Below are 22,507 nucleotides of genomic sequence, written 5' to 3'. Positions count from 1 at the left end.
TTATCCCTTGGTTTAAGATACTTCAAAATACTCAGATCAATAAAGGTGACATGCCACACTAATAGAATGAGAAATAAAACTCACATAATCATTTCAACAGGTGCAAAAAGAGCATTGTATACAATGCAACATCCTTCTAAGATACTCCCAACAAATTAAATTAACCATGTCAGTGGCACGATATCAAATACACACAAACACTGTGCGGAGAGAAGCGGAGCATTTCTCTTTTTATTGATTCTTAGAGAAAGGGTTTATATATGACATGCACAATGCCTCACATATCATCTAAGTTATAACAATGTTAATAATCTTTAGCTATTTATGTCCCCATGCTCCTGCAGTAAGCACAGGATGTGAAATGATCAAGGATTGTTTTAAAGTTCATCACGGAACTTCATTAAGTAGGCCATCTCTTATCCAGCTGGCTGTGCCTGTCTTAGGTTGTCCCCCTATGAGGATCTTATCCAGCATAGGCTCTCCAGCCATGCAATGAGCAGGCCATTTCTTATCCAGCCTGGATATGTGACATTCCTCACAGCTTGTTTATCAGTTCAGCCCATGGGCTTATCCTCTAGAGCCTTCAGACTGGAGCTTGCAAACCAAACATTCCTTGACAGAAAAATAGATGAACAAAATTTGATGTATATATGCAATGGAATCAATACATTTCATTCCTATCAAGAGTGTCCACGGTGTTCCTTTTTCTTCACAACCTCACCAAAATCTATTTCTTATCTTTTTGATGAGAACCTTCTGAAAATTGTGAGGTCTTGTCTAATTTTTGGTTTATGACTTTCCTAATAATTTATAACTATGAACATATTTACATGTGTCATTTAGCCAACGGTATGTTTTCTACAGATAATTGATTCAGATATATCTATTCACTTCCTATGGACTTTTTTTAATAGATTGGTTTTTGTCACTGTTGTGCGATAAGAGTTTGCCATATATTTGGATATTAACACTTAATTGAAAAATATCACTTTCAAATATATTCTCCCAATGTGTTGGTTGACTTTTCATTTTATTGATCATTTCTTCTGCAGTGTAAATCTATTTAGAGTGATACAATCATAATTTGTTAGTTTTGCTTCTGATTCCCTTGCCAGAGGAGACATGTAGAATCAATTTAAGTCCAATGTCAGAGTGTACTTCTTATATTTTACCCTAGGATTCTTTGTTTTCATGTTTTATGCTTTATGTACCCAGGAGTGGGATTGCTGTGTCATATGATAGGTCTATTTTAATTATTTAAAGGAACTTCCATACTGTTTCCAAAGTTGATGCACCAATATTCATTCCCACCAACAGGGTTGGAGAGTCCCTTTTTCTCCACAACTTCCCCAGTGTTTATTATTTGTAGACATTTTGATGACAGCCCTTCTCACTAGTGTGAGTTAAAACATTATTAAATTTTTGTCTTGCATTTGTATAATGATTAGCTATGTGAGCATGTTTTTATGTTTCTGATTGTCATCTGTGTGTCTTCTTTAGGGAATTGTCTTCTGCTCATTTTCTGGCTCAGTTGTTTGTAGATTTTTGAAATGGAGTTATATGAACGATTTGTGTATTTTAGAAATTAGCCTCTTGTTGATTGCACTGTTTCCTAATGTTTCCTCCCATTTGGAAGTTCATATTTTCATTCTGTTTATTTTGCTATGTAGAAGGTTTTAAGTTTAATTAGGACCTATTTGTTTATTTTGCTTTTATTGTTTTCAGCTTGGGAGATTGACATAAGAAAATTTCGCTACAATTTATGTCTTGTTTTGCCTATGTTAGATTCCAGGAGTTTTATTGTGTCATGTATTAGATTCAGATATTTAAAACATTTTGAGCATATTTTTGTACAGTGTGAGGGAGTGTTCTAATTTCATTGATTTACATGTAGCTGTGTAGCTTTCTCAAAATCACTTGCTGAAAACTGTCTTATAGGCATTGTATATTTTTGTTTCCTTTGTCATAATTTATTTGACCATAGGTGTGATGTTTTATTTCTGCCTCTGTGTTCTGTTCCAGTGATATACACGTTTGTTCATTTTCCAGTATTGTGCTGTATTGATTACTTTTTTTGTAATAGAGTCTGATATCTGGGAGGGTTATGGGTTGTGACTCCAACTTTCTTCTATTTCCTCATTGTTTCTTTTGAAGTTCTGGTACTTTTGCTGTTCCATACAAATGTTAGGACTTTTCTAATTTCTGTGGAATATATCATGTATTTCGATATGAATCACTTTATATTTGAGGATATCATTGTTTTATGTATATTTTAACAATATTATTTCCTCTAAACTGAGACCTTGAGATTTCTTTCTATGTTTTGCATCATCTTCAAATTTATTTATCAGTGTCCTATTGATATTATTATCTTGGTTCATTCAAACCTATTAATAGGTTTTTCATTTTTGACCTGATATCATATGGACTTTTTAAAATTATGGAATATTTAATTGTTAGTGTAAAGAAATGTGACAGTTTTTGTATATAAATCATGAATCATGCTACTTTGCTAAGTGTCTTTATTAGTTTTATTTGTTTTGGGTTGGAGAATCTTTAGGGTTCTCTATATAGGTTATTATGTCATCTAAAATAATTACACTTTTACTTCATTCAATCCAACTTGAATAAATTTATTTCTATTCCGATTGCTGTTGCAAGGACTTCCCATACTGTGTTTAATAGAAATGGTGAGTGTGGGCATCCTTGTCTTATTCCTTAATTTGGCTTTCAGTTATTCACATTTGCATATTATGTTGTCTGTGTGTCTGTTATTTATGACTTTAGTTATGTTGAGATATATTTCCTGAATCCTACTTTGGTAAGAGGTTTCTGTTGTTGTTGTTTCTGTTGTTTTTTGTTGTTGCTATTGTTGCTGCTTTTTCAATGAGGAAAAGTTGAAGTTTTTGAACTGTTTTTATGGATTTATTGGGATGACCACGTCACTTTCCCTTTTTCTGTTGCGAATGTGATGTATCAAACTGATTGATTTCATGTGTGTTCCACCTCTCTTATGATCCTGCAATGAATTAAAGTTGATCATGGTGTATAATTCATTTTAGGTATTGCTGGATTTAGCTTGCTAATAATATTTTTAAGAATTTTTACATCTATATCAATCAAAGATATTGGCTTGAAATTCACTTTGCCTGTACTTTGTTTGTTGACTTTGCTATCAGGGTGATGAAAGCTTCATAGAATTAATTTGTGAGTTTCCCACATCTTCACTGTTTTTGAATAGTTTGAAGAGCATAAGTTCTGCTTTGAATTTTTGTACAGTTTTCCACGGGAGCTGTTTAAATCTGCACTAACTTTTAATGAATTTTTTAAATGCAGATTCTTTCATTCTTCTAGTAAACAGTTTGTTCAAATTATTTGTTTCTTCTTATCCCTGTCTCTTTCTAGACATTTGTCTATTTCTTCTAAGTTGTCCAGTTTATTGGCATGTAAGTGTTGACAAAATAATCCCTTTATTGTATATCTGTTGGAACAATTGTTATTTCTCCACATTTATTTCTGACTTTATTTCTTTGGAGCATCTCTTTTTTCTTCATGATGCACCTGGCTTGAGGTTTTTTGATTTTGCTTATCTTTAAAAGAAAACAAAAACAAAATTTTTGGTTTTACTACTCTTTTGCATAGTTGTATTTCTCTCTAATATATATTTACACCTGTAATATTTAAGTTCATGTATTTTTCTTTTTTAACATTTTTATTGACTTTTAATCATTTTGCAAAGTTGTCTCAAATTCCATTGTAGAGCACAATTATTTATTTACAATGAACATATATACATTTCTTGTCCCATTTCTTTCCTTGTGAGCTGCCGTAAGATCTTTTATATATTTCCCTGTCCTATACAGTACAATCCTGTTTATCAATCTTACAATTTTGAACTCCAAGCCTATCTATTCCCACACCACACCCACTTGGCAATCAAAACTTTGTATTCTCTGCCTGTAAGTCTATTTCTCTTTTGTATTTTGCGTTTTTTGTTTGGTTTGGTTTTGTTTTTAGATTCCACAAATGAGCATTCTCATATGGTATTTTTCTTTCTCTTTCTGGCTTACTTCACGTAGACTGATTTTCTCCAGGAGCACCCATGTTGCTGAAAATGGCGTTATGTTGTCAGTTTATAAGTCTGACTACTATTCCATTGTATAAATATACCACCTCTTCTTTATCTAGTCAACTTTCGATGGACATTTAGGGTATTTCCATGTCTTGGCTATTGTAAATAGTGCTGGCTATGAACATTGGTGTGCAGGTGTCATCCTGAATTAAGGTTTCTTGTGGATTTATGCCCAGGAGCGGGATTTGGGTTATATGATGTCTATTCCTAGGCTTTTAAGGAATCTCCATTCTGTTTTGCACAGTTGCTGCACCAAGCTGCATTGCCACCAGCAATGAAGGAAGGTACCCTGTTCTACAAAGCCTCTGCAGTATTTGTCATTTGTGGATTTTTCAGTGATGGCCATTCTGACTGGTGTGAGGTGATACCTCATTGCAGTTTTGATTTGCATTTCTTTCATAATAAGTGATATTGAGCATTTTCTGTTGTGCTTTTTGATCATTTGTTTGCCTTCCTTGGAGAATTGCTTGTTTAGGTCTTCTGCCCAATTTTGCATTGGGTTGTTTATTTTCTCTTCTTCAGTTGGATGAGCTGCTTATATAATCTGGAGATCAACTCTTTGACGGTTTCATATGCAAATTTTTTCCCATTCCGTAGGTTGTCTTTCTGTTTTACTTCCGGTTTCTTTACTGTGCAGAAGCTTGTAAGTTTCATTAGGTCTCATTTGTTTATTCTTGCTTTTATTTCTTCTATGAGAAAATTTTCGAGACTTTTGTCAGATAACGTTTTGCCTATATTTTCCTCTTGGTGGTTTATTGTATTTTGCCTTATGTTTAAGTCTTTGATCCATTCTGAGTTTATTTTTGTGCATGGTGTTCTAGCTTCATTGAATTATATGCTGCTGTCCAGTTTTCCAAATACCAGTTGCTGAAGAGACTATCTCTTTTCCATTGTAATTTCTTGCCTCCTTTGTCTAAGATTAATTCACCATTTTCGGTTTCATTTCTGGGCTCTCTATTCTGTGCCATTGGCCTATATGTATGTTTAACTACCAATACAGTGCTGTCATGTTGACTGTAGCTCTATAGTATTATCTGAATCATTAGCTTTAAGAAATGCCACTGATATCTGAACCTTAATCTTGTAACCTGCTATCTTGCTGAATTCTTTGATCAGCTGTAGTAAATTCATTCTGGATCTTGTAGGGTTTTCTATAAATAGTAACATATTATCTGCATATAGTTTGACATTTATCTCTTCCTTTTCAATTTTCATCCCTTTTACCTGTCTCTCTTGTTTGATTGCTGTGGCTAGGACTTCCAAGACTATCTTGAGTAGGAGTCGTGATAGTGTGCATCCATTTACTGTCCCAGATTTTAGTAGGAAGAATTTGACTTTCTCAACTTTGAATACTATGCTGGCTGTAGGTTTGATATCTATAGCTTTCATGATGCTGAGATATATTCCCTCTATGCCCACTTTGGTGAGAGTTCTTATCATACGTGGGTGTTGAATTTTATCAAATGCTTTTCCTGCATCTATTGAGATGATCATGTGGTTTTGGTTCTTTCTCTTGTGGATGTGCTGTATTACATTGATTTGCTTAAGTAAACCACCCCTGTGTCCCTGGCATGATCCCCACTTGGTCATGATACATAATATTTTTTTCTGTGTTCTTGGGTTGTATTTGCTACTATTTTGGTGAGGATTTTGGCGTCTGTGTTCATCAGTGATATTGGCCTATAATCCTCTTTTTTGATTGTTTCTTTGCCTGGTTGTGGTATCAGGGTGATTGTGGCTTTATAGAATGTCTTTGGGAGTATTCCTTCCTTTTCAATCTTCTGGAAAAATTTGAGAAGGACTGGTATGAGTTTTTTGTTTGGTAGAATTCCGCTGTGAATCCATCCGCTGCTGGACTGTTATTTGTTGGGAGGTTTTATATTGCTATTTTGATTTCATTTCTTGTGCTCTGTTTGTTCAAGTGGTCAGTTTCATCTTCATTCTGTCTTGCTGGACAGTATGTTTCCAGAAATTTGTCCATCTCTTCTAGGTTATACAGTTTGATTCCATATACTCTTCAAAATATTCTCATATGATATACTATATTTCTATTTTTTGTTGTAATTTCTCCATTCTCCTTTCTTATTTTGCTAATTTGTGCTCTCTCTCTGTTCTTCTTTTTGAGTTTGGACAGAGGTTTGTCGATTTTACTTACTTTTTGGAAAAACCAGCTTTTGGATTTGTTGACTTTTTCCTATGGTGTTTTTAATCTCTATTTTATTTATTTCCTCCCCATTATTGATGATTTCATTCCTTGTGCTGCCTTTTAGGTTGTGTGTTCTTCTTTATCTAGTTCATTCTGCTGGTGGGTTAAATTGTTTATTTGTGGATGTCCATTTTTGAGGAACGCCTGTATCACTACAAACTCCCCTCTCAGCACTGCTTTTACTGTGTCCCATAAATTTTGTATGGTTTTGCTTTCATTTTCTTTTGTTTCAAGGTACTTTTTCATTTCAGCTTTGATATCTTCATTGACCCATTGGGTTTTTACTAACATATTGTTTAATCCCCATTTTTTCCTTTGTTCTCCTTTGTTTCTCTGTTGTTGATTTCTTACTTCATGGCATTGTGGTCAGTAAAGTTGCTTGAGGTAATGTCTATCTTCTTAAAATTGCTGAGATTTCTTTTGTGCCCAAGTACATCATGAATCCTGGAAAATGTTCCTCGTGTACTTGAAAAGAATTTATATCCTATTTTGGGGGTTGTAATGCTCTGAAAATATCCACCAAGTGTAAAATTTCTATTGTATTATTTAATTTTTCTGTTGCCTAATTAATTTTCTGTCTCGATGATCTATCTAGTGATGTTAATGCAGTGTTGAAATCTACAAATATGACTCCCCCTTTATATCTGTTAGTAATTATTTTATGTACTTAGGTGCTCCTTTATTTGGTGCATAAGTATTAATGATTGTGCTATCCTCATATTGTATCACTCTTTCAATCATTATAAAATGTCCTTCCTTTTCTTTGTTTATGGTCTTTGTTTTAAAGAAACTTTTGTCTGTAATCAGTAATGCAACAACTGTTTTTTGGCTTTTCCAAATTTATGTTGGATAACTACTGTATGAAATGACAGAAAACCAATATTAATAGAAGTTTTACACCATTAAATGCATACTTAATTTTTTTCTTTAAATTCTTGTTTTTGCTCTTGTTACTTACAGATCAAAATTTAAAATGAGTGCTTTTTGTTATTTTTTCTTCTCCATGAAAGTCATTTTGATAATTAGTCCATTTATTACTGTGTTCCTTGATTTTAAGTTGTTTCTGCTTCTTCATTATCTTGATTACATTATCTTATACCGTGACACAAAAAACTGCTGTTACCCCTTTTATTCACTGATTGATAAGGCAGTGAATATAGTTAGCAGAAATTTTGTAAAAACTGAAGTGTCTCATGTATGTGGAAGAATTTAATTTTATTTTTCTTGAATCTATATCCTGACATTGATGTTGTCATTCAAAACTGCTTTAAGCATTGCTTTCTAAATTCTTACATTTATTCAACAAATATTGAATACATATAACACATCAGGATGTCCTTAGACAAAGGGATATAATGTTTAAAACAAAATATGCTTCCCTCCATGAAGCTTGTATTATAGCATCCTCTATCCTTCTGATTATGGTGTTTCTCTTGATTCTTTCTCAATCTATGTATTCATCTTTTTAACAAATATTTATGGTGTTCTTATGTGCTTGGCTTTGTTCTACATGTTTGGTACATAATGGTGAGATGATTACTATCTTCGTGTTTTTTAAATTAGAATGGGGAAATGAATATTATATAATAAAGGCAGACCTGAATACAAAATAATGAGATTTTAAGCACTAAGAAAGAGACAAATTCTCTGTAAGAAAACAATCAGGGTAGCAGATTCTTGTATAGAATATGTAGCCCAGTATTGTCCTTAAAAGAAGTAAATCAACCTGAGAGCTGAGTGAAGAGAAGGATATAGCCATGCCCAAGAATTCAAATTCATGTTTTTCTGATAGAATATCATCACATTTAAGTACTGAGATGGGTAAAAGTCACAGTCTTCAGTACACCAGAGTCCAGTGCAACTGAAATTCAGTGAATAAAAGGAGAGAAAGATATTAGAAGATGCTGGGTGGTGGCCATGATGTTGAAGATCAAGAAGGTGTTTTTTGGAAATATAATTATCAGGAATTGGTGGTATTTTTTATGTGAGGACTAAGGAATACAGAAGTATCAAGGATGACCCCTAAACCTGAGCTTAAGCAGCAAAACAGGGGACATAGTTTATGGAAGGAATGAGATGAGTTTGCAAAGTGTGTTAGAGACACCTTTTCTGGCACTAAAGCAGAGATGTCAGGTGGAAAGCTGAGTATAGGTCAAACTTCAGAGGAGGTGATCAGATTGAAGTTAGAGGTATAATGAGAGATGTCTTGGGCTGATAGTATAAGTCATAAAATCAGGCTCCCCAAAGAGTGTCTAGAGAAGATACTTCCAGTATAGATTCAATAGTAAGGTTTGAGTAGAGGAATAAAATCTGGGAGCATGCACTAGGAAATGGAGATATGGAAAAAATAGAACAAAGCTTTGACTTCTAGGGGGTTAAGGTCAAGCTGAAGAGATAAACAAGTATCTGAATAGTTATATGATAAAGGTATGTACTAGCTACTAAGGGAGCACAATGGAAGAAACATTTAACTCTACTGAGGGTAGTTCAGAGGAGAGTTACAGTAGGATAATATGGAGCAATTCTGAAAAATCTTCAAAATAAATAACAAGCTAATAGGAAACAGGCAAGAACATTCTGAGCAAAGATTTTGAGATTAAAAAAATTTAAAGCATTTGAACAATTGTAAATAGTTCAGCTTAATTACATGGTTATAGCTTGTTTCACAATTCAAGATTTAGGTTAACCTTCACTGATGTACCTTTTCACCTTTATTTTACATTCCTGTAGTAATTAACAAATCATATTGCTTTTGCCCTCTCATTGTCTGTGTTAATATTTTCTCTCCTGATTTGTCTTTAATCTGTACAGTAAAAAGAGGGGCATAATTCCTTCTTATAAGCAAATGCTCATGCAGTTCTATGGAAACATCAGATGGTATACAAATGTATCATTTTCTAAACAACTGTATTCTTGTCCCTTTGTCCTTGGCAGAGATGGAGGTAAAACTTTTAATTAGTGTGAAAACCAAAATAACTGTATCCAAAATATTACAACATATAATTCTAGCCTATCTGTGATGCCCTGATGTAAGTAAAACAATTCAGTGATCTGAAATTAACCTGTAATTATAGTGTTGAAAATTAATCAGTACAATTTAGGTTTCATTAAATTCAAACACACTCAAAATTGAATCAATTTATTAAGCTTATTTATTTCCCAGGCCCCAACAGACACAATGATACCAACATATAACAAGTTCAGATATATAAACAGCTTCACTATTCCACTTACAGAAGTGAGACTACAACTTCCCAACTAGAATAATGTACACTCTAAACGCAAGTTAAAAGCAAGACAAGACACTCTAAATTGGAGATCTGCTTGCTGTTGGTGAGAATGCCTTGAAATATTGTTCTTGATCTATATGCAAAAGTATAGGGACACACACTTGTCAAAAGAGAATACAAAGTTCAATCTAACCAATCCATCTTGTGCAGATTTTCCCTTCATTCAGTGCAAGTTTAAAATGTATAAATTATTTTGATCAGAATTCATCAATAAAATCTTAACTCAAAAACAAATACAACAGTAGTGTCTTGTTCACACAATGCCTGTGTGTCTTTGAAAAAAGAAAACTACCTGGAAGCAATCCTCTCTGTACCTCTCTGCCAATTTTGATTAACAGATTCCCTCATCTTGACTTGGAGCAACTCTCTTAGAACCATAAATTGTGAAAATGAATTGCACATTAAAGGTTCTGGCTCCCGACGACCTTGAGTTTTCCAAATAATGTTTTTCAAGACATTTAACTAAATGCAACTATTGTGTAAGAGATGGTAGTTGTCAATATGAACACTTCAATAGAGTAGAAGTAGTCATGTTGAATTTTTTGTATTCAATTATTCATTCTATGTTATATGTTAACACATAATCTATCAATTATTTGTTAACTATCACAATTAAATTTGTCAGAATTTTTGGTAAAGCCACTACCAAAACCAGCAATGACTAAACATGCTTTTATAAGGATCAAGCAACCAATGCATTTTAACACATGATCCATTAGAACCTCTCTTATCAAATCCTGGAGTTCTTTGACAGGTGGAAAAATGTAAATACTGTATACATTACAGAAGAGATCTTACAAAATTCTATCAATAAATATCCATAAAACTATTGCATGTCACTGTTAAAATTCAATTTCACTATTCTGTTGAAAAAATTCCATTGGTTACATATCTCATTTAAGTGTTGGAAAGAATACTCAGTGACTTCTAAGAAATGATGGACAATCTGAATTAAATAGCTAATTAACTTAAAATCAAAACTATAAGTTGCATATTTGATAAAAGTAATCTATATGTGTGCTTATCACACTAATATAATGTGGAATAAGATGGCTATAATTGTGGATGACTGGATCTACAGAGGTAGTAAAATGGTCCTGCTAGCTAGTAAATCTGATTATTAAATTCAGGAAGGAAGAAGAAAGTAGGGAAGAGAGGGAAAGAGGAAGATGAGAGGGAGTTAAAGAGAAAAAGAAGGTAAGGAAGGAACGATTTGTAGTCAAATTGTTACATGTCAGGCCCTAAAATAAATTCTTTCCTTAATTCTCCAACACTGGTTCTATTGTACCCAGAATTTATTTTAGCTTTTTTTTTCCCAAGGTGAAAACATCAAGGCTTAAGAATATTAAATAAACTTTCTGTGAACACATAAATAATGAAGGAAGAAACAGTACTTTAAACTATTGACTTTTTATTATATCTGGACAACAAAAGTTACTTAAACATAGACTGATTAAACAAATATTTACTACTATTTATTTTTATCATTTACCCACTTTCCTGTAACTATGATAATCACCAGCAAAAACTCAGGATGTAATGTCTCTTTATCTCACCATTGTAACAGTAGAAATAGAAAAAATATTTCCTATACAAAACATTTGATTTTAAGATATTTTTTACTCAGCATGCTGAAGATAAATTCAATTAATGGTAGTTAAAATTAATCAGCAAGAAATTGAATGGGACAAAGGGCCTAATTGTTCCTTAAAATATTTATTTCACAGTCTGTTCTACATGTCATTTTTTATGACGTCTTGTTGGGATATCTCTTAATAATAAAAATAGTTACTTTTTTGAGATACACTTTTGAAAGGTTGTGATAATATAATACAAATAGAATTATTCCTGTTTTACTAAACTTGCATAAATGCAAATTCTGAAACACAAGCATAAGGTCAGCTTTGTTTCTCAGTACAAAATTAAACTATACTAAATTAAACTATGCTAAAGGGAAGTGCTTGGCTAAGGGAGTTTGGCCATCTAAATAAATGACCATCATTTATGCAGTTTGCTCATTCCCCTGCAATGATTTTGCATGTTAAATAAAAATTGATATGAGTGAAAGGATATGGAATCTCTACCAACAAATTAGAAAGAAAAAATAACACACTAACTTAAAATATACTTCAGCTACCTGTCATGAGCAAATTTTGAAAAGCCTTAATGGAAAGAAGTGCAGTGCTTGGCAATATCAGTACTTGCTTCTATAGATGATTCAGCTTATTTGAGTCTTAAAAAGGACATAGACATATTTGTATCTTCATATCTGAATGTTATGTGGTTTTTCTGTGGGAAAAGGTGAATTATTTCCATTTAATAACTTAGAAACAAAAGATAGGATATTTCCATATTAAATTTTAGATGTTGGTATTTAAAATAGCACCTTTGGCCATAGCTTGACCTCATATTTTGTTTCTCCTTATTTTATATTAATCTTAAATCATCATTTGCAAAATTTTGTGCATGGTATTTCTTGTGAATAATTAAAATGGGTCAAACCAAGGAATTGTATTTGACTTCTTTAGGGCAGAAAATGGGGAGAAAAAGTTAAGAAATTCTACCGTTTTACTAGAGATTGCTCTGCAAGGCTGACTGCAGGGGACTTTCAACTACTTACCCATGCAAGGGTTTATCAGTAAACTGACAATTTCAACTGTCTGTATTTACAAGTTCCTGCTGTTCAACGTCAATAAACTCACCGACTGAATTCACGCATTTCAGCCACACAGCCAAGCACTGACTTCAACTGCAAGGAATGCCTTTGAAAAATTGAGATCAAAGATTGAAAACTTGCACTTTTAAGTGTAGATCCATTCACATTCTTTAAGACTCTTTAGGGAAGCTCAGCAGTGGACAGTCATATAACTGCTATGCACTTACACTTGGTGTTATTTGTTAAGAAAATGTATGGCAATTAGAAACCAGAAAAGGGATTGACAAGATGACAGACTAGAAGGACACATGGCCCACCCTGTCTCATGAACACACCAAAAATTATATACAAATACAGAACAATTCACACAGAATAACTCCTGAAATTTGACATAATTTCTATTACTTTGGAAATACAAGGAAAGCCCCACAAAACCAGGTAGAGGAAAAAAGAAGAAAGAAAAAGGAAATTGGTGCATGATATTCTTCACAGAAAGAGATCAGCATAGAAAGAAATGTGCCCTCACCCTGGGAAGCTTCCTCACCAGCAAGGAGATCCACAGGGACAGAACAGGAGCTTCAGAGGTTCAGAGGAGGCAGCAGCAGCTGCTTAGCAGAAAGAACTAAGAGAAACCAGCAGTGAGAGTCACTTTGAATCCTAGCCTAAGATGCATGCCAGTGGGGACAGGCTGGGCTGGGCTGCTGGAACTCAGGCTTACACGGATGAGCCTGGGGAGAGGACTGGGGTTGACTGCACACAGGCAGCCTCAGGAGCCTGGAGTGTGGTGCGGGCTGTGGCTAGAAGAGAGTGCAAATCAATCTGGGTCCCTCCATAGAAAGCACCATTGCATGTGGGATGAGGGGTGCATTGCAACCTTCATAGATGCCATCTCTACTAGTGCACAGGGTGTTGCTTTGCACCAATGTTGATGAGCATTCTTGTGAGAAGAGAGGAGGGGTTCAGTCACAGCCATCTTCTCAGCATGCTCTGGAGCGGTACAACTGCTGGTGCTCGTCTTCTGGGCAGAGGAGGGGCTGAAACATGAACCATTACTCAGGGGCCCTGCAACATCACAGGCAAGACTGTCATTCCAGTCCCAGGCAGAGGTGGTGGATTTGCTCTCCTGGTGCCTTTGTGGAACTGTGCCTCTAAGACAAATGAGTGGAGATTTGGTGCACATTGGGGATGTGTTTGGCATCAACTGTAGGTCTGTGTACCCTGCTTTTGATTTGTGGTTACCCTGTTTTTTAATTATGTTAGCCCATTAGTATATCTATTTGCTTTAGAGTGGTAGTCATAAAGGCTCTAACACATCCTATGAAGAATGCAAAGAAAATTTACATTTGGTTTCACTGGGGAATTCTACCAAACATACAAAGAAGAACTCCTATTGATCCTTCGCAAACTCTTCCAAAAGATTGAAGAGGAGGGAATACTACCAAACTCATTCTACAAAGACACCATCACCCCAATATCAAAACCACGTAAATATACTACCAAAAAAGAAAATTATAGGCCAATATCATTGATGAACATAGATGCAAAAATCCCTCACAAAATATTAGCAGACTCCAACGACACATAAATAGATCATATACAATGATCAATTTGGATTCATCACAGGGATGGTTCAATATACACAAATCAAACAATGTGATACACCACATCAATGAAAGAAAGGACAAAAATCACATGATCATCTCAATATATGCAATAAAAGCATTTGATAAAATTCAAAAATCATTTAAGATAAAAATTCTTACCTAAGTGGTCATAGAAGGAACATATCTCAACATAATGAAAGCTATTTATAACAAACCCACAGCCAGCATAATACTCAACAGTGAAAAGGTGAAAACCTTCCCTCTAAAATCTGGAACAAGACAAAGATGCCCATTCTCATAACTTTTATTCAACAGAGTAGTGGAAGTACTGGCCACAGCAATTAGACAAGAAAAAGAAATAAAAGGAATCTAAATACAAAGAGAAGAAGTAAAATTGTCACTAAATGTGGATTACATGATACAACATATAGAAAACCTTAAAGGCTCTACACTAAAACTAATAAAGCTGATAAAAAATTTGGCAAGGTAGCAGGATACAAGATTAACATAGACAAGTCAGTTGCATTTCTTCACACTAACAATGAAATATCAGAAAAGGAAAATAAAGAAACAATCTCTTTTAAAATCTCATCCAATTAAAAAAAATTCTTAGGAATAAATCTGACCAAGGAGGGGAATGATTTTTATCAGGAGAACTAGAAAACATTAATTAAGGGAATTAAAGATAACTCAAAGAAATAGAAAGATATCCCATGTTCTTGGATTGGAGGAATTAATATTGTTAAAATGGTCACACTACCAAAAGCAATCATTAAAAAGTCCATGAATGATAAACGCAAGAGAGAGTGTGGAGAAAAGGGAGCCTTCACACACTGCTGGTGAGAATGTAGTTTGGTACAGCTATTATGGAAAACAGTATGGAGATTCCTTAACAAAAACTAAAAATAAAGTTACAATATTATACAGCAATCCCACTCCTGGGCATATATCTGGAGATAACCCTAATTCAAAAAGATACATGCACCCCAGTGTTCATAGCAGCACTATATATAGGTAGCCAAGACATGGAAGAAGCCTAAGTGTCCATTGACAGATGGCTGGATAAAGAAACTGTGGAATATTTATAGAATGGAAAACTACTCAGCCATAAAAAGAATAAAAGAATGTCATTTGCAGCAATATGGATGGACCTGGAGGTTATCATTCTAAGTGAAGTAAGCCAGAAAGAAAAAAAAAATTAAATGTGATATCACTCATATGTGGAATCTAAAATAAATTAAAAATAAAGACACAAATGAACTTCTTTACAAAGCAGAAATGGACTCACAGACATAGAAAGTAAACTTATGGTTACTAAGGTGAAAGGAGGTGGGAATGAATAAATTAGGAGTTTGTAGATATATGTACTATTATATATATAATAGATAAGCAACAAGCTTCTTCTCTATAGCACAGGGAAGTATATTCAGTATTTTGTAGCAACCTAAAATGAAAAATAATTTGAAAACAAATATATGTATGAATACATATATGACAGAAACATTATGCTGTGCACCAGAAATTGACACAACTTTGTAAACTGACTTTACTTCAGTTGAAAGAAAGAAAGAAAGAAAGAAAGAAAGAAAGAAAGAAAGAAAGAAAGAAAGAAAGAAAGAAAGAAAGAAAGAAACTAACTAAAAAAATTTAAAAGGGAAAAGAAGGCCAACAAAAATAATAAACAAAAAGAGGAAAATTGGATTGGATTTTTTCAAAGTACTCTTTAGCTTATTATTTATAATTTAGTCAGTCCTCTATTTAACCATATATCAGTTGGTTATTGACCCTGACCGTCACTGACCTACTTTCTCTCTCTGTCGTCCTACTTGTTCCAAACATTTCATATAAATGGAATCCAATATATGGCCTTTTGTGTATGACTCCTTTCACTTAGCATAATCAGAACTTCATTCTTTTTATGGCCAAATAATGTTGTATTGTATGGATATACCACATTTTATTTACCCAATTTCTTATTGATAGATTTTGGCTTGTTTTCTTTTTGGGGCTATCATGCATACTGATGCTGTGAATATTTGTGTACAAATTTTTGAACGTATTTTTAAAATTTTCTTGGGCATAACAGTGGAGTTGCTGGATCATATGATAATTCTTTCTTTAACTTTTTGAAGAACCAGCTGCCTTACAAATTGGCTTCACTATTTTACATCCCCTCGACTCAAAGCAATGTATGATGTTTCCAATTTTTTCACATTCTTTCCTGTTATTGCTTATCTTTTATTTTTTAATGATAGCCATCCTGGTAGGTGTGAAGTGGTACCTAAAATTGTATTAACTTTCTTAGCATTTACAAACTAAGTGATATATGGGTAGATATGAAACTAGATTCATAGGGACATAATTAGATACATGATAGAAGAAGGTATACAGGAATATCTCAAAGATATTGCATGTTCAATTCCAGACAACTACAATAAAGCACATATCACAGTAAAATGAGCCACATAATTTTTTTGGTTTCCAAGTGCATATAAAATTTATGTTATACTACACTGTAGTCTATTTAGCTTGCAATAGTATTATATCTAAAAAACAATACACATATCTTAATTAAAAATACTTTAAAATCTGTTAACCATCATCTGAGACTTCAGTGAATCATAATTTTTTTACTGGTGGAGTGTCTTGCCTCGATGCTGGCAGATCAGGCTAGCAGTTGCTGAAAGTTGAGATGTCTGGCAATTTCTTAAAATAACAATAAATAATAATTGATAGTGAAATATTGATTGATTCCTCTTTCACTTGAACACTTAGAGGCCACTGTAGGTTTATCAACACATCTAATTTAAATATTATTGTGTCTCAGGGAATAGTGAGGCCCAAGAAAAGAAAGAGAGAGGGGGGAACAGTCAAGTCAATGGAGCAGTCAGAACACACACATCATCTGTGAATCTGGTTTTCATCTCATGTGGGTGGGGTTCATGGCACCCTGAAACAATTACAATAGTAACATCAAAGACCACAGGTCACCATAACAAATATAATAACAATGAAATAGTTTTAAATACTGGTAAAATTGCCAAAGTGTGACAGAGAGATACAATGTGGAAAAATGTCAGTGATAGACTTCCAGAGACCAGGTTGCCACAATCTTTCATCTTGTAAGGAAAAATCTCAATATCTGCAAAGTACCGTTAAGTGAAGCACAATAAAATAAGATATACCTGTATATAGAAACTTCCAAACAAATTATGCAAATTCATGTTTTTTTCTGAGAAAAAGCATAGTCACAAGGTCAGATACTCTTTTGTGAAAGGAATGACACTTTTGGAGTCACCGGCATTGACTGCGTTTTGAAGGATGAACACTATTCACACAGAGTGTGAAGAGAGAGAAAACTCTTCAAATAGAATATTTAAAGTAACATTTTGGGAAGGCAAAGTGTACAGGGTATCATTGTGAAACACTGGGTAGATCTACTTTGCTTCAGCAGTTTTACAATTGAAGAAAATAAACCTGGAAAAACATATAGCCATTACAACTAAAATAAGGCAACATAAATAATTAGAGTAATTACATACTTTCAATATTTTGGAACAATGCAAGATGATGATATGTTTAAGTGGCATCATGAGTGAAACATCATAATTAACATGACTGTGCACTGAAATTTTCATAAGAGTTTCAGAAAGGGATAGTATTTGGATGGACATAGACACATCCCAGGTTGGTCCAATAGCGGAAGGAACTATTGAGAATTAGATAAGAGATGGACAAAGCTGTGCCTGCTATTCATTTCTCCCCACAAGCCTTGTGCTGTAACATGATATCCTACTGAGGGACCCTAGAGCTAAGGTTGCTTCTGATCTCCATGTATTTCTATTCTTTTGAACCCAATTTGGCTACTAGTTACATTATGTTTATAAAAACAAAGTGTTTTATGTGAGGATATTAATTAGCTATGTCAGCACTGGACTGCACCCTGCAGGTCTACAAGCCCTGTACTTGCCCAGCTTCAAGACCTGACAAAAAGCCCAGAGTCAGCAACAGAGATAATCAATAGTTTAATGATTAGGGTGATCTTGCACATCTGAAGAAAAGTCCTGGAGCAAAATCCTGCCATGTGTGGGAGTTGGAGGGCAGGACATGATGGCAGTCTTTGCTCCTGTTAGGGAAGAAAAGGTTACCAGTTATAGGGGAGTTGATGTCAGGTTGGCTCATTGGTTACCAGGGTAATCAGCAGAGGGTCATGGCTCTTACCACCCCTATGATAAGCATAGTGGTGAGTTCCGCTCTAAATCTAGAACAGTCATTAGCTGGGGCCTGGGGCAAATATGAAGGAAAAAGATCAGTCATGTGAGTTGTGTGTAGGTGAAGCAGGCACCAGTCAAGCAGGAGATGTATAGAGAGCAGCCATCTTGTTGCCTGACCATACAGCCATCATCAGAGGTACATGTTATTTATTGACTGAAAATAAAGAATCATGGAGTAGTGACATCAGAATTCCCATGCTCTCTTAAGGTTATAATTGCTTGTTCTCACTGTATGGGCAGAACCCTTGTCCCCAAGTTTCTGTTGAAACTCATGTTTCAGGGAAGTGTCTTCCAGAATAATGTTCCTTGTATACAGGAGATGGAACTGCAAATTAAGAGAATGGTTAGGATATTAGAAAACTAGACAAAATGATGACAAAGGGATGGCTATCCATTCAGAGGAGAACATGAGAAAAGAGAGGGGAGAATGGCAATCTGATAGTGGACACTTAACCAACGTCAGAAAACAAACTTTGGGAGGACATTTTACTTTTCAATAGTAGGAGATCACCAATAAGGAAATCATAAAGTTGGCTTGGAATGTGTGCCATCATCCTAAATAGTCTTAAGACATGTGATGTGATATGTCGAGTTCTCTGGTGAGTGGAATGATTAAGCTGTAATGACAGCTCCACAGGGCACAATGTCAGGAACCAGTCCTGTTGCTTTTCTGTTAAGGAGGGCAGTAGGGTGGAGGTGGGATTCCATTTTCAAGTTCTTTCAATATGCTGGTCCTCAAGCCAGCGCATATGTATCCGGGGCAGCTGAAAAGAAGAAGGATGAAGAAGGGCATTGAAACCCTTTAAAATTGTACTCAAAGAACAAGTAACACTTACTTTTATATGTGGCTGACTACAATTTAGTCAATAAATCTAGCTACAAGTCATGCTGGGAAATGTTCCCAGATAAGAACAACTATCATTTCTACCCAGGAAAGGAGCAGCAGACATTGAATGATAGAAAACTGGCAGTCTGGCCCACAACTCCTTTAACAAAGAATCAGTGTAAATCCTCATAAACCTGTAGTTTTATGACTCTCAACCCTTGTCTCACAGAAAAGAAAAGTGAGTTTCAGAATCAAGAGTAAGCATTTGTGTCCTGCCTTCCTCTGCTCTAACGTCACTTGCTCTCAGTAAGTCAGCTGCTCATTCAGAGGAGAAACTATCAGATGCCAAAAGCAAAATTGATCTATTGTGAAAGAGATGAACTGTGTTCTAAAGAAACTTTAGACACTTCTCTGTCCTCGACACTGAAGGCCTTCAGGATGTTATGAGATTGTTATAATTATTTTTGGTTCCTTTAAGCCTGTGCTTAGAGCATGGGACAGGTAGTTGTATTTTATTTTAAATATATTTGGATGATACTATTCATTGAGTAAATTTTGATCGGACTTAATGCATATGAAGATCTGTGTTAGTCCTGATAATTACTTTAGGAGAGAACAAAATATACATAAAATTGTGATGTGTTACAGACCCCCAGGCACCCATAGTACAATGAGAAGATGACAAGTATTTCAACAACCAGCATGAACAGCTTTACCACACATACACATGCCACATATAGAATATGTTATGTTATACATGCTATAACATATATGCTACATATTATATTATACTATAATGTATTATACTATACACTTTACTGTAGAGGTGAGTAATACATTCTTCCCATTTTCCAGGAGATAAATCCTTAGTAATTTGCATTCAAAGGGAAAGTAGAAGAAGAAATGTTTCCACTTGTTTCAGGAAAGAGACAACATGTAAATATACTCAATCAATAAGGCAAATGAGTTTAGGGTACTTCTGTTTTTATGTGTTCCTCAATACATGTACTTTCTTGTAGAAGTGTACTTGAGCATTTTGATCACTAACATGAACACATCATGAAGATGCTGGGTGAAGATGAGTGTTTCAATAGGAAACTCCATAGCATACTCGACTGGAGAATTCTGCCACTGGCTAGAATGACAGATTCAGTGTAAATGTCTAAGTACAGCACTAAGATGATTTAAGTTTCCCTTTTGTATGTGAAACACTGAGGTCATGCTCCTTACATGCAGCTTGCTTGCGGGGTAATTGGAGTAGGTGATCAGGGCAATCACACTACCTGTGGATGGCTGGAGGGGATGGTGGGCACAGAATGCTCTGGAATATGACACGATAGATTTCTTCTCCTCTTACAATGTGCACCCCCCCCAAAAATAAGCTACTTTTTAGTATTTTTATATACATATACATATATATAATATTATTATATATAGATATATATAATATATCTCCTTATTTAGTTTAATTCAATTAAACTTTTGGATAAATTATGCAGTCTTATAGTCTGTCAGACAACCTGATGTTACAGGTAAATAGAATATAAATTTAACACACTTTAATTCACTGTATAGAAAAAAGCACTTTAAGATGAGAAAAGTCACAATTTCAAAATTTTCATATCAATCTTTAAAGGGCACTATCTGCTTTATTTTGGGGAAGCAAACATCGAGGGCTTTTGTGATTGAAACAACATTGTGGTTTACCATTTTCTCAATGGCATCATAGTCATTACTCACATCTAATTTAATCAATCCATCTTATTAGTGTTTTCTGATTTTAAAAAAGATATAAAATTACATTTTATTGAATTATAAATGTGAGTATAATAGCTATTAATATTTCCTGTGGGTTGATGTCCATGCACCAGAATGCAATTGTACTATTTTATTAAATTCAAAAATATTTCTGTTTTGCTGCCCATTTGGTTTGCACATTCTGTGTCTTGAGTGATGTTCACAAAGTTTTCTTAAGATTTGTTTCTGCCATTGCCACAATACAACACATTTTTATAGTAATACATTCCTTTAGTATTTTAAGACAAAAAGTTGTACTATTTTGGAAAGATGGTTATGTTTCTAACAATCCTTCTTATGCTCTGGCAATCAGAGGAAGTCAAATTCTCCATTTTCTAAATGTTTATTAAAGCTTTATAGCTAGACAGAATAAAATGATGCTGACAATATAAAAATATTATACACATATAATATTTTGATAAAAGTGCATTTAGACAACATTATAATATTTAATTTTCATAACACTCTGGTACAGGAATGCTATTATCTACAATTGAAGAGAAGTGAGTCCGAGAGAGGTCAGTAAACATGTTCAAAGTTGCACAGTTTAGATTTCAGATCCAGAACCACACAGTGAATCTTGTGACTCAAAATCTCTTACTCATTCTGCTAGACCATGCTACTTCCAGAAATAGATCCAGGCAGCCCAGGTCTATCTCCACAGAATACTTTCTCAAAAGAAATTTCAAGGTAGGCCAAATTAAATAAAAAAATGAACATCTATCTTTTTCTCATATTTAATTCAAGATCAATCTCCCTCTTCTAACCGTGTCTTTATATTTGGCCTTCACTTCAAATCCAAGTGCCTTTTTAAATGAGTTTAAATTTATTGTCTCTAGTTTATGTTTTAAACTAAGTAAATGATTTTCAACATCAGCCTATACCACCAATTGAAATTGGTTAGAAAAAATGACTTTCCTTGTGATCATATTTTTTAAATTTTGTTTTGATGGGGGAGGTATTTATTTATTTGTTTATCTATCTATCTATTTATCATTTGTTTGTTTGTTTGTGTCTTTAAATGAAGATACTGGGAATTGAATCCAGGATCCTGTGTATACTGAGCATGCACTCTACCACTGAGCAAGAATTTTGTTATAGAATGAACTGTGTCCCTGTATAATTTGTATGTGAAGTCTAAAATTTGACTGCCTCAGAATGTGACCTTATATGGAATAGAGCTGTTGAAGGTGTGATTAGTGAAGATGAAATCATGCTGGACTAGTGTGGGTCTCTAACCTAATATGACCGGAGTCCCTGTGATAAGGGAATATTAGAGCATGAATACACATGGACACAGGGACAATGCCACGTGAAAATGAAGGTAGAGATTGGGGCAATGCTTCTTCACACCAAGGAATTCTCAGGACTGCCAGAAAACCACCAGAAACTAGGGGAGAAACCCTAGAAGGAATCAGCCCCACTAAAACCTAGATCTCAGACTTTTAGTATCCTAATCAATAAATTGCTGCTTAAGCCACTTAGTTTGTGGTATTTTGCAGGCCTCATCGGTTAATATATAGCCTTTTCTTTTCTTTATCAAATCCACTATTCTTTCCAGGCTTTTTCATCTTTATTATGATTCTTTAAGAGTCTCTAAAAAATTTGAATTTACCATCCCCTATAATGCCTAAAATGCTGGTCTTCTTGAGGATCGTCCTTTATATACAGTTTTAGAATAATATCAAAATCTGTGGTTTAAACTAGTACTCATTTATATAC

General features: G+C 34.3%; 1 protein-coding gene across 1 annotated transcript in view; it reads left to right on the top strand.

The window, feature by feature from the left end:
• The first annotated feature begins 4,406 nt into the window (after positions 1-4,406).
• The window catches only part of LOC140693700 (uncharacterized), a 95,546-nt gene continuing 77,445 nt past the window's right edge, over positions 4,407-22,507 (top strand). The window contains exon 1 of the mRNA XM_072957405.1: positions 4,407-4,416. Coding sequence (XP_072813506.1) covers positions 4,407-4,416 — 10 coding nt within the window. The remainder of the gene's footprint in view (positions 4,417-22,507) is intronic.

This window comes from Vicugna pacos, unplaced genomic scaffold, assembly GCF_048564905.1.
Source record: "Vicugna pacos unplaced genomic scaffold, VicPac4 scaffold_20, whole genome shotgun sequence".
NCBI lineage: Eukaryota > Metazoa > Chordata > Mammalia > Artiodactyla > Camelidae > Vicugna > Vicugna pacos.
This window is presented reverse-complemented; position numbering and strand designations above follow the sequence as displayed.